The sequence below is a fragment of the Corvus hawaiiensis genome, chromosome 5 (assembly GCF_020740725.1).
Source record: "Corvus hawaiiensis isolate bCorHaw1 chromosome 5, bCorHaw1.pri.cur, whole genome shotgun sequence".
In the NCBI taxonomy this organism is placed as follows: domain Eukaryota; kingdom Metazoa; phylum Chordata; class Aves; order Passeriformes; family Corvidae; genus Corvus; species Corvus hawaiiensis.
The window spans coordinates 17,692,666-17,712,624 of NC_063217.1; the positions used below are offsets into that span (position 1 = coordinate 17,692,666).

The 19,959-nt window shown below is 36.0% G+C and overlaps 1 protein-coding gene across 11 annotated transcripts in view; it reads right to left on the reverse strand.

Annotated features, from left to right (window-relative positions):
• Positions 1-19,959, reverse strand: part of KCNIP4 (potassium voltage-gated channel interacting protein 4) — a 400,021-nt gene that overhangs the window by 80,263 nt on the left and 299,799 nt on the right. The window contains exon 1 of one of the 11 annotated variants that reach the window (XM_048302870.1): positions 17,407-17,835. The exons of 8 other annotated variants lie outside the window; for them this stretch is intronic. In XM_048302870.1, coding sequence (XP_048158827.1) covers positions 17,407-17,518 — 112 coding nt within the window. In that variant the 5' untranslated portion in view covers positions 17,519-17,835. Of the gene's footprint in view, positions 1-5,354; positions 5,384-17,406; positions 17,836-19,959 lie in introns of those variants that run through there. 2 more of the 11 variants (XM_048302875.1, XM_048302881.1) reach the window with 2 other exon arrangements.

Below are 19,959 nucleotides of genomic sequence, written 5' to 3' on the forward strand. Positions count from 1 at the left end.
ACACTTTCTCCATCTTTAACACCAGTCATTGCAGTCATAACAGATATGTGCAGATCAGACCAATTTTGCAAAGCCAGGAGATGGACATAAATCCTAGTCATGGTTTACTCTCATCTACACTGATTCCTGTAATGTGTGGAAACATATTTAGAAATAAATAAGGTACCAACTCCTTAGTACAATCAGGCAACTTGTGAGCAGAAAAGTTAGAATTTACTGTATTTGAAAAGCTGGATAATGATGAACATCTACTTGTTTGCCTAAAGGGATCCAAATACAAGGGAATTATTATGGCTTCACTTGATCAATTCACTTAATCAATTCACAGCTTGATTAAAAAAAAACCTTTCCGTAAGTTAGGCTGGAACCTTTGGCTACAAGCAAATTCCAAAGTTTAGTTGACCCTGAGTGAGGGTAACTGAGTCCTCTCTCAAACAGATGAGCTTCCTCTGGCTCCCTGACAAATGTTACTGATAAAAAACTTTTTGTTGAAAAAACCTGAAAGCCTGGCAGTCAAGATAGCTTGTACCTTGGCAGCTGTAGCTAGAGTAACTGCCAGCCTGAAAAATGCTTCAAGAGAATAGTTCATATCCCTTTTCCTCTCAGCAATATGTACAGCTTTTTCACCATTTATCTTGAAAAAAATAGGAATTTATTCCAAGGGAAAAGTTTGTTTCTTGCTAAATCAATCCATTTTGTCTGGCCTTTCTCAAGGATGAACTTGTAAAATATACTACTTTTCAATTTGTCACTGTTATAAGTGTTTGTATAAAATAGTTAGTACAATATATTAAATTATCTCTCATTTATGGAGATATGTAATGTTGCACCTCATATAATCACCACAATATCGTAAATTTTCTTGAATAATGTTTCAATGAACAACACCTATAAATAAATTAGAAAATTTAGCTACATCTGTCTAATTACCAGTAAATCCATCAGTATTTAAAAGAAGGTGAATATTTTTTGCCTTGGTCAGCAACTTTAATTATTCATTTTTAAAACAAACAGAAAGTTCAACATTAACTGACTACGGAAGACTGTGCAGTTTCCTAATAAAAAATAAAGTATTGAATAAATTAAAAGCTCTACAGCTCAACAAACTCATAGATAACCTTGAAAACCACATTTCTATGTGCTTTCAATGTAGCCAAAAATCATAATTTTGAGATATTAATTTCCTTTGGGCAGTAGATAACAGTCCACGTACATAAGGTCTCCAGACCATTCCTCTCCTGGGAATGGAGACACCACTTCTTTACTGAGGCAGAGAGGGTCCCAAAACCAATTGCCTTTGCTGAGCTATTTTTCTCTGCTAGCATGTGATCAAGGAAAGTTTAAAGATTGCAGAAGGAGCCTAGTAGCCATTTTACTACAAATGAATTGCCCAGAAAGGTAGATTTCTTCACAGCTATTAAAATAGTCAGCCACTGTGATGCAGCAGTTTGCCTACGAGATTTCCTTAAACCAAAGATGTCTTTCAACTACTATAGATGTGCCAGTAAAAAAAACCAGCAAACAAAAAAAACAAGGCAAAAAGAAAAAAAAGCCATAATCAAAACAAAAAGGCAATTAATATTTTGTGTCTCATTTTCATAATGCAATTTTGTGAATTGCTAAATTTGTGCATCATCTGAAAAGGGGACTGAAAGTCCTGTGCCATTTGATTTTTTTTCTCCTGGCCAAAAAGTTCTATATTATTAATAGATCTTATTAAACTAACAGTAGCAAGCATACAATTTCACTCTGCAAAGAACAGAGAGGTAGAAGCTGACCTTTCTACTATTTGAAAAACAGTAATTTATTCATATTGTCTGAAGATCACTTTTGCTGATAACAATAAGGAGGGCACATTCTGCACTTTTTACATATTCTAAACTCCTGGTAACTTTAACAATGAAGATTATAATCAAGGGTTCTTCATGAGAAATGGGAATTGGCAGAAAATGCAGGACAAGCCCCGAGTAACTATACATTATAAATGTATACTGTGAACTATCACAAATGCGTGTTCTTATTAAAATAGCTTTCACACGGAACAGCTCTTCAGAAAAATAACCAGCATATGGTTCACCACTTTCATTTGAATGTGACAGGTAAAATGCCTCAGTGTGTATTAACCTAATTTAAAATATTGTTGAAGAAGGAATAATAAGAGAGAGGTTTTTTAACCTGAGGTTCATTTCTATTACACTGAAAATATTATTCATAGTCTCTGCTGTCTGAAATTTGCTTTGCTAATGATGTGTATATGACATTGAGTGTATTTTAAGTACACACAAGGAAAGAGGAGGGAAGAGGTTGTCTGTCTCCAGAGCGACATACCCTGCTAACATCAGAGGCACTGTGGTAGCCCCAGCTCACAGGCCAGTAGTCTGGTTGGCTGTTTGTCATATGGAGCCAGTATTAGACTAAAGGTTAAAGTGACGTAAGACAGCTTGAAATGAGGACAGTGCTGCCGTGTAGATCCAGCCTGTGAACACAGCTACCAGAAGACAAGGCAGCACCACTGCAGTACCCAACTCAGAGAAAACAGGAAGGTCTAATCCAATAAATATTGACAGAAATTGTACCTTTTTAGTTCACTTTGATAGTTACCATTATTTTTCAATTAATTAAACCAGTTTAGTTCTGGAGATTAATAATGAGTCATAGCCTCTTTCCTTTTTTTTCAATTAGAGTTCCTAGTGGTCTTTCAAGAATTGGTGGACAAATACTGTCTTCGTGGCTAACATTTACAATACTTAGATCATTCGTGCTCCAGGAAGTTTTCGTTACTCTTTATTACAATGTACAACCACAAAATAAATCACCATTGAAGAGCTCTGTGGGCAACCTTCAGACCATTTTGACTCAACTTCATTTTAAATAGATCATTGAAATATAGTCTTAAACTATGGGACTGTCATGTGATATCTTTGACATACATTTGACAAACTTTCCCTTTTTAAGCCTATTACACTTCCACTGTGTATTATACCTTCACACCTTCATAATCCAGTCCCTTATAATATAGTCATAATAATTTTGAAGGAGAATCACTTTAGTTAATCCCAGCCCAGTCTTTCTCATTAATCTGTCCCCTTCAGGAACAATTGTAAATCATAAACTTTTGAATTCATTTTTGCTATTTAATTTTTAATGTCCTACTACTTCTAGGAGGATAAGGGAAAAAAATTAAAACACGTAGCATCCACAGATAGTACTCTATTCATTGATTGAAATAAAATGCTATCTGCTACCATAACATCAAGAAATGCATTTTTTAAAGTTAATTTTAACTCTCACTTTAGTATAACAGCTTGGCCTGAAACATGGATTTAAAAGAAACATAAGGATTTTAGTTATAGGCTCGCTGTGTTGAAATTAGTTAGAATAAGAGGGAATTAGGGCCCAGCTAGAGTTAGTTAAAATAGTTAGGAGAGCTGGACCTGAAACGGTTTTCAAGATGTTAGTAATTGATTACTGAATAATTGGTGATCTGTCATTTGCATGTTTGTTTAGCTGTGCTTAGAATGAGGAACAGAAACATTGATAAGTTGGTCTAGGAAACAAAGACAATTACCAATTTCCTCCCTCTGTGAGAACCGATCCAAAAGTCACGCAAGAGGAAATTTGGAGGTCACTAAAGTAATTAAGACTGTTGAAGTTCAAAAAGGCGAAAAAGGTCAAAATGAGGGAGATGAGTTCACTTCATCTATCTGGGTCCACTGGCCCAATTCGAGACCACTGACTCAATTCAGAACACACACTACGCATACTTAATGGCATTTAAGCTCATTTCCATATGAAGCGGAGAATGGGAGGTGTTAATATTATGAATATGCATTTGTATTTTGGATATTCATAATTTTTGTAAATAAAAAGCTTTGTGTTTGCTTGGATCGGAGCCCTGTGTCTTAGGGAGCTATCCCACACAGTGTCTGGCGCCAAATAAACGTACACTTTCTAACTGTAAAACATTAGGGAGTCTTTGTCCGTCTCAGTTGGATATCGATACTAGATTGATATTCATATTTTAATAAATCAGGCCTTTAACATGTTGGTTTACACAGAGGACAAGAAATAAGGTAACACTGAGCTACTCAGAGGTTGCTCCCGTCCTCCTCTCACTCCAATTTACAAACATGGCTTTTCTGAGGACTGCAGGATGACAGATGTAGTGATTGAAGTGAAAAACCTAAGCTTTCAATTCTAATTTAAAATAGCACTTTCAGAGATACTTTCTATCCTGCTGTTGAATGACAAGTACCTGACTAGTGTCAAACACATGAACTGATAGACACTAAGTTGAATACAGTAATTAAACATTTAGTGCCAGTTGATCTTCCACAAAATAAGCTGAATCAGCTGAAACTATGGTCACATACCAACCTTTCTCGGGGTGGGGAACTAGGGGTGTGGAATGCATGTGTGCTGGAAAATTTGCAATTAAAATAAAAAATTGCCTCCAGACAAAAATAGTTTTTTAGAAAATCTCAACATCTATTACAAGAACATAATCATAGTACTATGGAAAGCAAATATGTAGTATATTTGCCTTCTTCATTACACATTGAGTATTTAAGTAACCTTAATTTGTTAAATATATCCTGTTACATGAATAATTTCATGTACCTAATATAAATTTGCAAATTTAAAGATATAATTCAAGGAAGATTAATGATTTCCCCAAAGCATACCCAGTCTGGAGCCCATTTTGATTATCATGAAACTACTATACATACAAATTACTCAGGTTGCCCTGTGTTGTCATTGTAAAGCAAATGTTTTGGAAACAGGAAGTTTACTAATTGGAAAAAAAGATGTGCCAGAGGAAACATACACATATCTGGCAGTATAAAATATCAGAGTTCAATTCATGCCTTTATAGAAGGACAGGAAGTTCAGATATCCAACTTTTATCTACAGTTAGGCCTCGAACACCTCTCTCTTAACACATGTACCAGCTTAGTACAATTATTTTTAAAGAGCTTTCCACCCTAATTTATTAAGGCAGACAGACATGGGTGGAAATTTCAAAAGAGAGGAATTGTCACATGAATGTTTTCAGTTCAAATGTGCTCACTATTGAGTTTTTCTGGATCCCAGCTTTAAGGGAGCTTGGTACTTTTGTCTGCTTTTAAACCTTCCATTCACTCTTGAAAAATCCAAACTACATAGGATGATAAGAGGATAAATTTATATTAAAGGAATACATTTATGGAAATAATATAGAGATTTACTCCTTTTTTTGCAAGCTTTGGGAACGAGCATCATGATTTAAATGTAAAATATTCATCGAATGGTCAAATTTATATTAAATGGATATCAAATTAAATCAGAAAGCATTAAGTCAGGTGAAGGCTTACCATATTCTGCCAGTTCACATTCCTATCGACCCCATGAATTCCTGAGTTTCAGTTCTGTGAAAAGGTTGCATTTTCAGTTTCTCTACATAATCATTAAAGAAAAATAAACAAAACCTCAATTCTAATATATTAACTTTCTCCTCCTTTCTCCTTTGCATAATAAGCCAAGAAGACTTAAATCTATCTCTATATACTTTTTCAGGAACTAAGGTTTCGACTTAGAGAAATGTTTTGCAAAAAGACCACAACTGAAAAGAAAGCAATGGAGAATATGAATGATATTACTTTTGTTTTAAAATATCCAGCTAGAGATAGCACAGGGTTTTTTTCCATTCATTTTTAGAATTACACTCTCTTAAATATTCTCAAATACATTCCAAAGCAAGAATTTATGAATTCAATTATCATAGGATTAAAGAAATAAAACTATTATTAAGTTAATTTTTCCTCAGAAATGTACAACTGTATAGTGCAGTAGTAATACACTGTGAATCACTTGGTGTTAAATAATGCTTCTTACTTCCTGCAGGATAAGACTAGTCTTTATTGGAACAAGAATGAGGGAGATTGTTCAAAAACCAAGACTATGAAAACTGTTTTCTCAGTGTGAAGTAGTTTAATGCACTTTTCAGGCAGCTTCCTGGATATCTGAGTCCACTAAACTCCATACCAAACCACGTGATTTAGACTTGTCTGGATTCATCTCCATGAAGAGATTGATCATACAACTTAAAAGTCAGAAAAAACATCAAAAAGAAAAGGATTTTCTGTTGAGGATAAATAGCGTGAAAAGAACTACTAGTGCTTAAACTACATTTTCAAATTTAGGTGTCTAAACTGGGTCACGAAGATCAATATCTAGGAACTGAATTGATGTGGCCTAATTTGCTGAAAAGTTTCCTCTGAGATCTGCCCCAAAACTCATAGTCCAAGTCTTCTGAAAAACAGAGTATCTTTATTTGTATTCCTGCATTGCCAGGCTCCTTTGTTTGAAACCAGTTTGTTTTCAAGTGTTCACTTATCATCCAATAAAGTAAATAATAACTACAGTTCCCTGGAAAAGTGGCAAGAACAGAAAATCCTAAACAGTTTAATTTTTTTGGTGTTGTGCCTGCCCTCCCCCACCCGCATGTTTCTTTTTGTTTTTATCCACTCTTAAAAGGCTGCAAACGTCATCAGGTCCTTTACAAACCCTGCTGTAATTAATGAGTTAACCTATTATAGTTCTAAGCCCTCCTTAAAAATGTGCATCCATTGCAATGCTTCTGGGCATTATCTATGCAGCATAAACTCTCATGCTTGGCCATATTGCTGCATGCAAATGCTGTCATTTGCCACCTCCTCAACACTGGAGAAGATCTGAGGACCCCGTCTGTTCTGCTTTCTGTTCACATGGGCATTGCCCTGAATCTCCTCTCTGTCCCTCCATCAGATAGCCCAGATTAGGACGCCATACAGAGTGCAGAAAGTATGAGCTGCCATACATATTGACCTGCTGCTACTTGTTCCTTCTCAGCAGCAGAGAACTTGAGATTGTTGCTCCCTGTGTTGCCAGCTTTCTCTCTGGCTGCTTCTGTAGCGGTACAAAGAGAAACAGACCTGAACTATAAAGCCTTTAGGCAGAAAATCTAATTTTTAAAATAATAACCAATGGAATGGTTGCAGCTACTGTCTTGTTATACAAATAACACAAAATTGCACCACTTATTAAAATTCATAACAACAAGAATTTGCTACTCAGGATTTTACTTAATTATAATACTTCAGATACTTCTATTCAAGCATTCATCTATGAGATACAAGTTTAACCTGGCATGGATAAAAGAGATCTGAATAAAAGCTTCTAATAACATTTTCAGCAATTTTGTCTCCATTTGGAAAAAAGCTAGAAGCACAAATTCATGGTAATATATGGGTATATATTGAAGCATCCATTTATTTGGTATACACTGAAGTTCTCTACCTCTGTAAAAACAGCCTACACTTTTGTGTTGGTTGCTATATTTGGAATGCTGTTTTGTGCACAATATTCTGCTGAGAGAGTAAAGTGATGGACATATGTAATCTCTGCTATACACTACAAGCTCTGTATTTACTACGATGCATTAGGCTTCTTCAACTGAGAAAAACAAGTAGAAAAGTAAGTTTTCTGATCTACCTAAGGATCAGGGGCTGAATCCAATCCCCAAATGATTATTGCAAGTTAACTGATTTGGCTCCATTTAGTGACTTCAGTAATGAGGACGAAAAATTGCCGAGAAGGAGAAAGAACTGAAGCAATGTAAGGCATACATTTATTATTGAAATATAACAAAGAAACATTTATTTGCAGTGCATCATTATTGAAATATAACAAGAAAAACCCTATATACAATATTAAAGTAAGAAAAAAAATCCTTCAAATTATTTATAATTTTACAATTTAAAATTAAAATTAATTCTATTTCTTATGTTTGGGAAAACAGAATCCATAGCAAAATGCCACACTATTAAGAAAGAAGCACCTCATGCTGAAATTAAAAATGCATTTTTATTACAAATTTTTTGTATTAAAAACTATTCATATGAGTAAGAGACTGAGAAATAGGCCCTGTATTTAAAATATTTCAAAGGAAATACAACCACCTAAGATTTTTTTTTTAATTTGCAGCCTGTGAAATATGGCAAATTCATCTACCTGAACTTAGTACACCATAAATTTAATTCTAAAATTATTTTCCATACATATTTCATTGCATATGTGTATAAATGTATTCTATGTGCTATGGATCTCATAAAGGAGTGTATACTTCTCTATGCATATATACATGTGAGTACAAACAAATATATTGCTCATAATAAACAAAGAAGCAACAGCAAGGTTTGTATTAAAAAGAACAGGTAATATGAAGCATTTGTAACTGCAGAAAGTATATAAGAGTACAACATAAGGTACTGACTATGCTACACTCAAAATCTTACTGTAATTCATTCTAAACCAGCTTTTTATTGGAAGATGAGATGAGACTACCTGCTTTCTCAACAAGAAAATACATGCTATTCCTAGTAAAAAACGTGAAATCTTGGGTGTTAACTAATGCAAATGCCTTTCTATCTGGATACAGAGTGATTTTTTGGTTTAAATAGTCTCAATAGTTTGAAGTTGCTATCATTCACCATGTTCAAGTTTCAAACCTGGGTTTTGACAGTGAGATTAGGAGAAATCTGTTGATGTCTGTCTCTCAATACTCATCACATGGCCTCACCACTTTAGCATTGGATGCCACTTTCTCATCCTACTTATTCTCACAACAACCTGTGAGTTAACCAGTATAATGGTCACCATTTTCTAGATTTCCTAAGGTCAAAAAAGAAAGGAATCATAATGAGAGTTCCTGAATGACAACCCAGCTGCCTATCTATTTGTCATTCTTTTAATTATGTGATTGAAGTTGTTGACAATTGGTACCTGCCTGACAGAGAAATAATAAAGAAACTTATAAACAATTCAAACTACAGAAGAAATATAGGGAGATGCTGATTGCAGATTAGCCAATAGTCTTATTCTTATAAAAAGTAACTGGCAGTAAGTATGTCAATGTAAACAATACCACTGCTCTACCACTTATAGAAAGGGATGCTTTTCCCTACGAGTGTTATTTCACATCAAGTGGAATATTCTTCTGTTACTGTCTCTAAGGAAGAAATTTAGATCACTGCTTCATAAATATAACTTTGCAAGACAAATGTTAAAATACACATTTTGCCTTAGCTCAAATTTCATCATGACATGTAAAATCCAGAACACTGTCTTTTACTGAGAAACAAAGAAATCTAAAGTATTTACAGTACAAGAAGGATACAGATCAAACTGCTAGCACATAGGTTAAACATTATGGCTGCATTTTTCAGATATATTTAGGCTGAAACCAGCCCCTCTCTCACTATGACTGTCTGAAGAATCACAGCTTAGTAAGGAGTTCCCATTAGATCACTCAGAAGTATAAAACTCGGTTTTGAGCAAGGAATGCTACATTTCCTCTCCTCACACAGGAGTACATGCTCGAATATAACATGATTGACACATGACACAGAAAACTAATTCTCTGAAATTCATGAGCCAAATTACTTTCCTAACTTTTCTATTTTATTTTTAAAAAAAATTTAAAACTGAGGCCCTCCTTACCTTCCGACTTATTCATTTGATGATTGACCACTAAGCAAACTAGACTCTTTTTGTCCTTTCTTTTCAACTATATTTTCTCAAATTTCTCTAATTCCACTCTTCTACTCCAAACCCAGCAGTTTTATCTGCAAGGAACAAGCCTCCTTTGGGAGCATCATGAAACACTCACTAAACTGTTGCACTTCATTTTGGTTTGACTCATTTTAGTGAACTTCGATCAATATTCTTCCTTCTAATTTATGAAAGCTGCGTTGTCTGAACAAGGATTTGTTTCGTATGACGTAACTTATTCTTTCTTGAGTGATTAATGGAAGACTAAAAATGTTCTCAAAATAAGGGTAGATATCTATCAGAAATAGTCAACATCTGTTTGTCTATATACATTTTCAAAAATTGGTCCAATGCACATTTGGAATATACCAATCTGTGGGGTATGCCCAGCCACTGCCCTGGAGGGATGTCTGCTGAGATAAGGAGATTGAGCAATCTCCCAGCAGGACTCCCTGGAAAGGCAACCACTTCTTGGGTCATGGCGAGGAAAGGCAGACCCACAATCCTTTGGGAGACACTATGCAGATCATTCTGTAACCCACTGGTCTGTCCCAGACCCTCTGTAATCCATTGGTCCCCTACTGATCCCTTGTATCCCTATAAAGATCCCTCGGGCCCCTCAAGAGAGGGCTCCCGTCCCTGGCTCCCCCCTTCGCCGGAGGGGACCCACAATAAAGCTACCTTCGTGCGGAACCAGCCACACGGGCCTTCTCGTCTCTCTCTGGTCTGGCCTGGAGGCTGCCCTGCAGAGCTGAGCTGGAATCAGGAGCTGATATCACTAAAGAGCTGACAGCCTCTGCAAGGGCCCTCCTGCCAGCAGCTGAGAGGAAGACACCGGGCCTCGGGAAGGCGATTCCTTTCGGGACCATCTCCCCAGACCGGTCACCTCTTCCTGGGTCACAGCCTCGGACCCCATCACCAGCTGTAATACCAATCTACTTAGAAGCAATTATAAAATAATCAATCTGAAAAATAGTCTACCATTTTAACACAAAAATATATATTATTCAGAAGAAGCATAATTTACTGACATTGATCAGTAATGGCTTTTTTAAAAAAGAAACATTAAAGGTGACCTATTTGTACCTATGTCAGGCCTTCCATTATATAGTTGTCATTATCTTGAGATATCATATCTGTTAAAGGTTACTTACTGTTAAAATTTGGTACACATGGTCTTCATTTTAGATTATTCCTCTTGCTGCACGAAATGTACACATATGCAAAAACACATGCAATCAATCTACTATTGGCCTATTTCTAAAAGTTCACAGAGTACAGAGTTTGGAAGGACATATTTCATTTCTATAAACAGAATGGTCTCATCTGTGCTTCTTCATGCTGCTCTATGAAGCAGTTATACAGATTAGACTGCAAAATTAGCTTTATGGCTGCTTTTGCAATTTTTCCCCAAGGTAATTCCATAAGTATTTTTATTATGAGCTAAAATGCATACTAGACAATAAAATTGTAGCATAACGTCTCCAAATTATGTTATTATTTTTGCATGACATGGAATAGATGCAGCTGCTTTGTAAATTTCGATGTTTCAAATAGGTCTACACATAATCAGATACATAAATCCCTACAAAATCACTGAGTGTCTCCCATATCTGATTAAAAGGCCAAAGAATTCTGGTCAAAAAGTGCATCAAAAATGGAAAAAAATAATTTAAGATTTGAGAGAGCAAAGGTGACTGCATTATTTCTTATCAGTACATTGTGATGGAGTTTTTTTTCATTCGGTCATTCCATCATTGTGTATATTTAATCTTGTTCTATAAAATTTTAGGCAATGATCATTTATGTCTGCAAATATCTTATTCCAACAGTAAGGCCTTCTACATTCTCAGCCCTAAAGTACATTAGAGATTAGGCAATGCTTTTCTCTCCACACCTATACTCAGATGACCAAGTGTAGGTATTTTTCAGAAGCATATTTTGTCATAACAAATTTTTGTCATCTTAAAATGAATTATTTTATCCAGAGCTACATTTTAAAAGCAGTCTGATCATGGAGCAGTGGCAGAGAGCACAGGGAAAATCCTTGATAAGGGCATTCTGTAGGAAGTTCCTGGTATCCATGCTCTGAGATGCAAGGGGGTTAGAAGCAGACTTTGCTGCAGGTATCAAATATATGTCATCTACATTTATTTTGGGTGTTTGTATCTATATTCTGGGAGAAAATACCTCCTTTCCTTTCAAAACACATGTGATTTTGTCCAGAAATGGCCAAGACATATCTGAATGAATAACCTCGAGATGGATACTCAGAATTCTTAAAGGAACTTCAAATGAAGTTGCTTCAAAAGCAACTCTATATTTGCAGAGATTAATACAAGGGCAAACTTCTCTACCTGCTTACAAATAGTCAATCTAAAATGACTATTAGTATGAATATTTTCTCAAAAAAATATCAAGACCAAAAGTAGAGGTTCTAATGATTGTGGGAAAGGCTTCTCCCAGAACAGTGCAGCCAAAAAGAGCTCTATCCAAGTTAGAAGGCAAATATACTGTATTATCCTGAACCAGAGAGGATCTGTGAACTCCCATGTGAAGAGACAGGACATCCATTATACTTACACAAATATTCCTGGTAATATTTGTAGCATCTCTGAAATATTTCTCACCATTTTTCACACAGCATCTAAATTTTTAATTCAGACTGATATGGATCTAAAATGACCTATTCCTCAGTGATTCAGTTGATCTGGATGTTAAAATGCCCTGAAGAAGTCCATGGAAATGAGTTGATGAAAAGGTCTTCATAAACCAAAAGGCCCTTCCTCACAACTTTTACATAAATTGTCCCATTTTATTCCTATTTTGATAAAAAGCTTGATTTCCCTAATTTTGACATGAAAGAATGATTTTTGCTGTTCTCTACCAAGCACATTATTTTACACTTTTATCATATCATTAGGTCCAGGTAGAAAAACAGCTAAACTAAAAGGAAAGCAAAACAAAGTAAAAATTTCACTTTCAATATAATTATGTTAAGGTTAATCAAGACAGTGCTTTCCAAATATAATCATTCTCCCAAGCCTGGAGGAGCCTATTTTTTGAGGGTAGGTGTAGAGTAAATAGTACATCATCAACAACCCTGAGTCTGGTTATTAAGATGGTCACATCTTTCATGTTTCAGTAAGTTTCAGCCTGTCTTGTGTCCAACATAAGCCCACAGATATACATCTATATAAATGTGCATATTGAAATTCACATCTCAATTTTTACATCTATTTGGATCAAGGTTGGATTTAAAGCAGCAACTTAATGCAGTTTCACATCTGGTCTTCTAAAGTAACTCTTCTCTGCTGTGCAATCCATAGATACTTCTATAGACTGACTCTCCTTTAGAGACCTTGAATCCAGAATGTCTGCCAAGGTTTACAAGGAGGGTGGGCAAAACAAACCAAAAGAAAACATGTAATACAGTTTGTTTGTCTCTGAGGAGGAGAAGTGTGCTACTGGAAAGATAGCATTTGAACCTTAACACCTTCCATCTATTCATATGCAGCAAACCAAGTCTATGTGCACAGGTGCTAATATACTTGATGGTGGGGGAATTATTCTTGTTTCAGGTGTGGCAGATGCACAAACAATCACAGGAGACCTAATAATGCTATATACTTTGATGCCATTAATTGGCACTGGGACATCAGCACCCATGAACAGAATTTTTTGGGGCAGGTAACAGATGCTTACTCAGAATACAGTAGTTCTGTCAACTCTGCATTGTATGGAGAAGAAGAAAAGACAAGCAGAAGGTGGTCATTCCACCACATGTTAACTGAACAGCTTACTGAGACCAGGTGTTATAAGCAGCTGCTGAGAAAAGGCAAGGGGAAAGGTACTGCTGCATGGCATATTTTTTGCCTTTCTGTTTACTGTAGAATTATGCTACATTGCACCCCATTTGGCAGAGAGAAGTTATGCAGGAGAGGGAGCAGCATAGGAGAGTCTGTTGGAAGCTGGACTTGTAGCACAGTTTCCAGTGGATGAAGAGGACATTCAAATTAGGATCATTCATGTCAGCCACATGCAGAGAAGGACAAAGTTCCCATGCTTTTTGGTGTTCTTTTTCTTACAGAATATGATGCAATACAGAATTTCTCAGCAGTATGTCTTACCCCATATCAGTCATTTTCTAAGGGTGAGAGTCATACTGCACTCCAGACAATATTTTAAACCTTATTGGTTTTGCTAAGCCCTAAGGGTAACTAACAACATGTTAACACAGATGGTTGCAGACAGACCTAATGCCTTCTCTGTGCTTTTAAGTATCTGAACTATGAGAGAGGCCACATTTTAGCAGTTTGTGTGACAGAACAGATAAATGCACTAACATAATTTTTGAACTAGAGGTGACTTCTGTCCATCCAGATTAGATTAGATTAGATAAAATAAGAAAAAAAGAAAGATCTTTCTGTACCTGCATAGAGAAGATATATCCTAAGGCAGAAAACTACCTCTCTTAAAAACTACCTCTATTCACCCCCTTCATCAATTTCCAGATTCTAGATAAAGCAACAAATTACTTACTCACAAAGCTGACTTTGCACCCAAATATGTTTATTGATAACTGCAAGTGAACTGGTCTTTTGTTTGCATCACAGTAGGAGAAACTAAGGATCAAATATTCTTACCCAGCCTTGATAGCCTATTGAGTTGAAAGACATACAGACACCAGTGAGTCCTACTAACCAAAAGACATGGAGTTCATGGGACATTCACATGCCAAATATGACATTTATATCTGGATAAGCATTTGAAAGATAACAACAAGCTGTGGAGACTGTTAGAGATTAGTGTAAGGAAAAGGGAAGGAATAATGGAGTCTAAAATAGATTGCAACAATGGCCAATTCTATTCTCAAGTAAAAGAAAAACATTTCTGTAAGAGATGTTATATTGCAAGATACAGTCAGTGCATGATGTAGGAAAAGACATAGAGTTTTTCCTTTCAAAGACTGATTTATGCAGTTCCCTAATATTTAAAAAGTTGCTCACACGTGTTTACATAATCTCTCTCCATAGCTACTACTTGACAGCTGTTCTGGATACAGAAATGCAAAGTGAATCCTTCATTTTGCCATATCTCCCCTCCAAGTTTCTGGTGGATGAATTCCCTCTAAGCCTGGCCCTGTTGCTTTACTGTTCTGCTCCATTGCTTCAGTTTGATCTCCTCTCCTCTCCTCCCCTTCCAGCCTGAGTAACAAAACAAAAGCTTTGGAGTCAAGCTGCCAGGCAGAAAAAGCTCCAGGCAAGGAAGCTGGAGGGAAGATAATGGTCAGTGTCAAACCACTTTCAAAGTGATGGAAGGAGAGGGAAAGGGGAGTTTCAATCTCTCCTAGTAAAAGTTGTATTGATTCAATTCTGTCCTTTTAACTGAAATAGCTTGCTGGCTCCACTGAACCAGCTTTATCTTCATTCTGGTCTCTTTTCTGCTTATTGGAAAGTGGAGAATGGATGAAGCAGAATAACATAGTCCCTAGTACGGGACACAGGGTAAAATCAGGTTTCTCTCTGTCCTGCCAGTTGTTGAACACCGTAATAATATAGGTTAGACTCAATGATGTCAAAAGTCTTTTCCAACCTAGTTAATTCTGTGAATCAGTTTATTCAGTAAAACTAAGCAGATTGACTGGGTTCTCCTGTTTTCTCATGAAGATGAGGGCAAGTCAGGCTCTTCTTCACCATAGCTGCACTAAAATCAGCGGAAGTGTAGCAAGTTAGCAGCTAAGGATTTGTCCTTTATCTGTCTTCTCTGCCCTGTATTAGCAACCATCAGACACGCTGTCCTTTCTTTCAGGGATATTTGCAGTATATGTCAATATATCAGGGATGTTAAGACAGGCATGTTAAGGCATCAGAAAGCCTAACTATGGGAACAGATTTGTTTCAGCATATGACCCATGACCTGCCTGCATGTGGTAGATGGGCAGGACTCATTGCTCATTTTGGTTTCCAGATCAACACTGGCATTTTAAATGTGCTCCTCCTTGGATATGAACAGAAAACCTGTCCTTGCATTCAGCAGGTGAACAACAAATCACTAGTTCTGAATACACTATAAAATATTCCTTAAGCATTTGGTGCAGAATTCTCATTCAATGAAATACCCAAACATGGAAGAGTTGGTTAGCACAGATCAGCCCCAGGAGAGCTGGAAATCCCCCAAGTTACTGGAATTACTCACACTGCAGTTATAAATATATCAACTGTACCTTACAAAGTTTAATCTTTTTACATTTAGGGGTTGGTTTATGTTGCTAGGTACTTTTGAGTGAAATTAGCATGTGAGGAAATGCCATGACACTAATGGGTGCATTAAAACAAAAAGCTGTACTTCAATCAATAGATCATCTTGAACTTATTATTATTATTATTAAAATCAGTGTAATTTGTACCAGGAGAATTTTTTTTTTTAAGTGATTTAATAGAGTTGAAATCATATAAAACCTTTCCCCACAAACATAACGGCAATACCAGTGAGGAATCAGGAAAAGGATCTTACTCCACATATACTAAAAAAAGCCAATTGCATTTCAATCTTTTTTTCCTATTTGTTACCATATGTAATAAAGCTGAAGTTAATCCATAACCATGATGATTTTTTTACATGTCACAAATGTTACACATCCAGAGTATTAAAAAAACCTAAAAGTGAGCACTGCTATGAGGGGTAAATTACCCATTGTTTAGAATTGAAAAAGTAATTCCATAACCAATACATTATATAGTAACAAAGCAAAGATATATTCTTACCACATACAGTTTGAAGGATTTAAAATTTTATTTGATTATTGATTTATTTCAAGAGTTCAGTAACTATATAAGTGCTGTGTTAAAGATTTCAAATTTTATCAGCATTGAACAATTTTATGAGGTTATTATTTGAATCTACATCCAGCAAAGATCCTATTCTATGATGAAAAGTTAATGTTCCAGAAAACTGGAGTGCTCCCCTTGGCTGTGTGATTCTGACTGAAAGCAGTTACCCAGCAAAAAGGATTGGTTTGGACTCACATGAGCAAACATAATGACAAAAGCAAGAATTTTTTAGCAAGGTCTTCAGTGACTTAATAGACATTTTGTGAAAAACTTGAAAAGTTGACAGCAAAAAAATTTCATTAATAACTGACCTGAAATAGCTCATTTCTATAAAATGTGAAAAAAAACCCCTCCCTTTGTATAGAAACAAAAGTCCTAATAAATTGATGTGAAGCCCTCTTTGGGAGTAGATGAAATGGTTAGACCCATATAGTAGAGTGCAGACAAGATTCTGAGCAAGCAACATTAATTTTAAAATATATTCATGATATATATTTAAAATACACACATTTAATGTTGACATCTATGCCTTTTTTTGAAAGGTGTAGAGCAGGCTTCACCCTAAAGCTCACCCTGTAATAACAGTGTATTGCATTTATCTATGAAACAGATTTTTAAAACACAGATACAGAACAAGACTCTAATTGCATCACAAATCAGAAGAGCAAAGCATTTTGTAAACATGAACTGAACTAAAATCTATCAAGTTCAGTAGCACTGAACAGCTTTTAAAGGCAACTGACAGGTGTTATGCTCACTATTTAAGGTTTTTTTTAATAAACATCCTCTCATAGACAGTTGTAAATTAATTGTAAAATAAAAATCTTATGCTAGCATCTACTTCTGTTTTCAATAACAAAGTAAAAGCAACAGAAGCAAACCAGGATTTTTATTCTGTTACTTTCACTTTTTTCGTTTCACAGCTTCTATAGCTGATGCTCTCTATTTTAGCAGATCAGACACCAAACCTACAAACAGCACAAACTGTAAGTGACCACTTTACCTTCTGAAAAATCAATCAGTCCCAGCAAATGTAGCAGCTTCAGAGATGCAAATATAATCACAACAATACCCACTGTTTGTAGTCCCTCTGACTCCCACTCGAGAGTCAACATTCTTCCAAAAGGCAAATCATTCCAGTCTTCACACCGGTTTGCAATCAGAGGGAAATTAGAGGATTTTACCAAGAGTTCGCTTTGAAGAAAGTTGCAGTGGTGTAAAGCAGCACTATACCAAGCCGTGGCAGCTCACCAGCCACTCTAGCTGAGATAAAATGTTAGATAAAGCCCTGTATCTCATGCTTCTCTAAGCATTTGATTTCATCAGTAGCGAGTCCTCTTAGAAGGCTGAGGTGGACCACGAACCTCTGGGTATGACATTGTATCCGTCGAGCAGCGTTAGTTAGAGCTCCTGGAGGAACATCTGTGTCAGAGCAGGGACTTGGCTGTGTCAGTGCCAAGAAGAAAAGCTCTCTGGAAACTTGCACTAGGTAGCACGCTGCTATCAGCACTCAGTACTCCAGCACTGCCAGGCACAGGCACTGCAATTCTCCCCAGCCTCACAGCCTTTCCCCAGCTTCTCTTAGCACAATTTTTGTTAAGTTTGAGAAATGACAGTTTGCTAAAGACAGACATCTGTTTTCACATGCTAAATGCTGCATGTCAGAAAACTACCATCCTCTGCATTAGAAAGAACAATGTTCAGAGAAACGCTTCCTATTCCTCTTCTTAAGCATCACCAGAGTCTAATTAGAATCTTCACTGAAAGTGAGAATACAAATTAAAGAAATACACATCAGCATGATCAGTGCCTCCAGCTAGCAAAATACAGTGCTGTCAAGGAGACATGCACTGCCCAAACCCCTGACCTGCAGCCAGGAAGAATTTATTCTTTATTGATTAAGAAACAAACCAGTGCTTTTCTGCCTCAGGACATGAACCTAGAAGTGCTGAACCCCAAACTCTGATATACATGAATGGGTGTTAGGCATTTTTCACAGCTCCTGGGAAGATCTTGTCCAGGCTACACATCAGGGAAAAAGGAATCCCAGCTGATTTATTACACAATCTGTATAAAACTAATTGTCCTGAGTTTATTAATGTGATTACCAAGAGGATATCCAGTGCAAAGAATACACTCTGAAGAATCTTTATGCAGCACATGCATAAACAATACAAGGTTATGCCTAAATTCTTACCCTTGGGCCCATCCCAATAATTTAAATAAATCTTGTCCACTGGTATACAAGGCACAAGAATAAAGAGAAGGAAAGACTCAGAAAAAAATAATTTTAGACACCCTTATTATTAAAAGCATATGTTCTAGCACTATAAAGAATTACATAAATTATGTCCAGTATCAACCACTCAGGTTGCTAAACTCTTTCAACTAGAAAAGAATCTTGCTAACTATCAAGAAGCTCAGATACTTCTATTTTTGTTTAGAAATTCATTATAATTTTAAATTACCATAATAAAAGTTGTAACATTAGTAATCTATTGTTTATGGGCTACCAAGCAGGGAAAGAAAAATGTAGTCTACAATTTACTATGAGCTTTTTTTTTGTTTTTCTTTGAAGTCTGTATGCATTGAATTACATTATAGGCAGAACTCTAGAATCTACATATTTTTATTTATTCAAAAATGCATGTAATTCAGTTAATTTTAGGTTATATCTAGTCAATATATAAGCAAGAATATTCTTTGATTTTACACTTCTGGGTATTTAATAGTAGAATGTCATGAATTCTCTATTATTTATATATGCTCTCCATCTGAGTGTCAGTTCACTTTCCCATTACCCTGTAAAGCTAAAACAGTGTCTAAGAGGAAAGCACAGTAAAAGCAAATCAAACCAAACACACTATCCCACATTTGCACCTTCCAAATATGTCATTATTTTTACCTCATATTCTACATTTTCCTGTTAAGTCCTTCTCCTTTTAATAGAAAAGTAACATTCTTTTCCTCTTTACAATTTCTAGCTATTCCATATCACCTTCTCCTTTTAAGACTCTGACATGTTCGTCTTGACCTCATTCTCATCTCTGGCTTCTATTTTTTCCTTGAGGTTATTCCTACTTAGGCTTTTCTTTTTCTCAAATTTGTGTTCTTTTTCTTAAATGACGAAGCATGAACAAATGTTTACAGTATTTCAGAAACAATAATCCTAATATAATGTCCCACTCATACTATATCAGTGAAAGAGGCCTTATTTACTGTTAATAAATAGTCTCAGGGAAATTATTAAAATGGAGAAATCTGTCAGTCCACATTCTCCTTTCATGCAGGAGGTTCAGGCCACCTTGTGTTCTTAAGCTTCCCACTCTTGGGAACAGAGGCCCTTCTACTCCACCACTGAATGTGCCAACCCACGTGCACAAAGTCACCCAGCAAGAAGTGGTCCCAGACACAGCTAAGGTTTTGTTTTCTGCTTTCATACAAGAAGAAAGGCTTGGATATTTTAAAAAAATGACACGGAGAAAGATTATTAATTTGATGAGTTTTAGGGGCCAATTCTACCTGCACAGCAAATGAGTTACAGAAGAATTTTTAA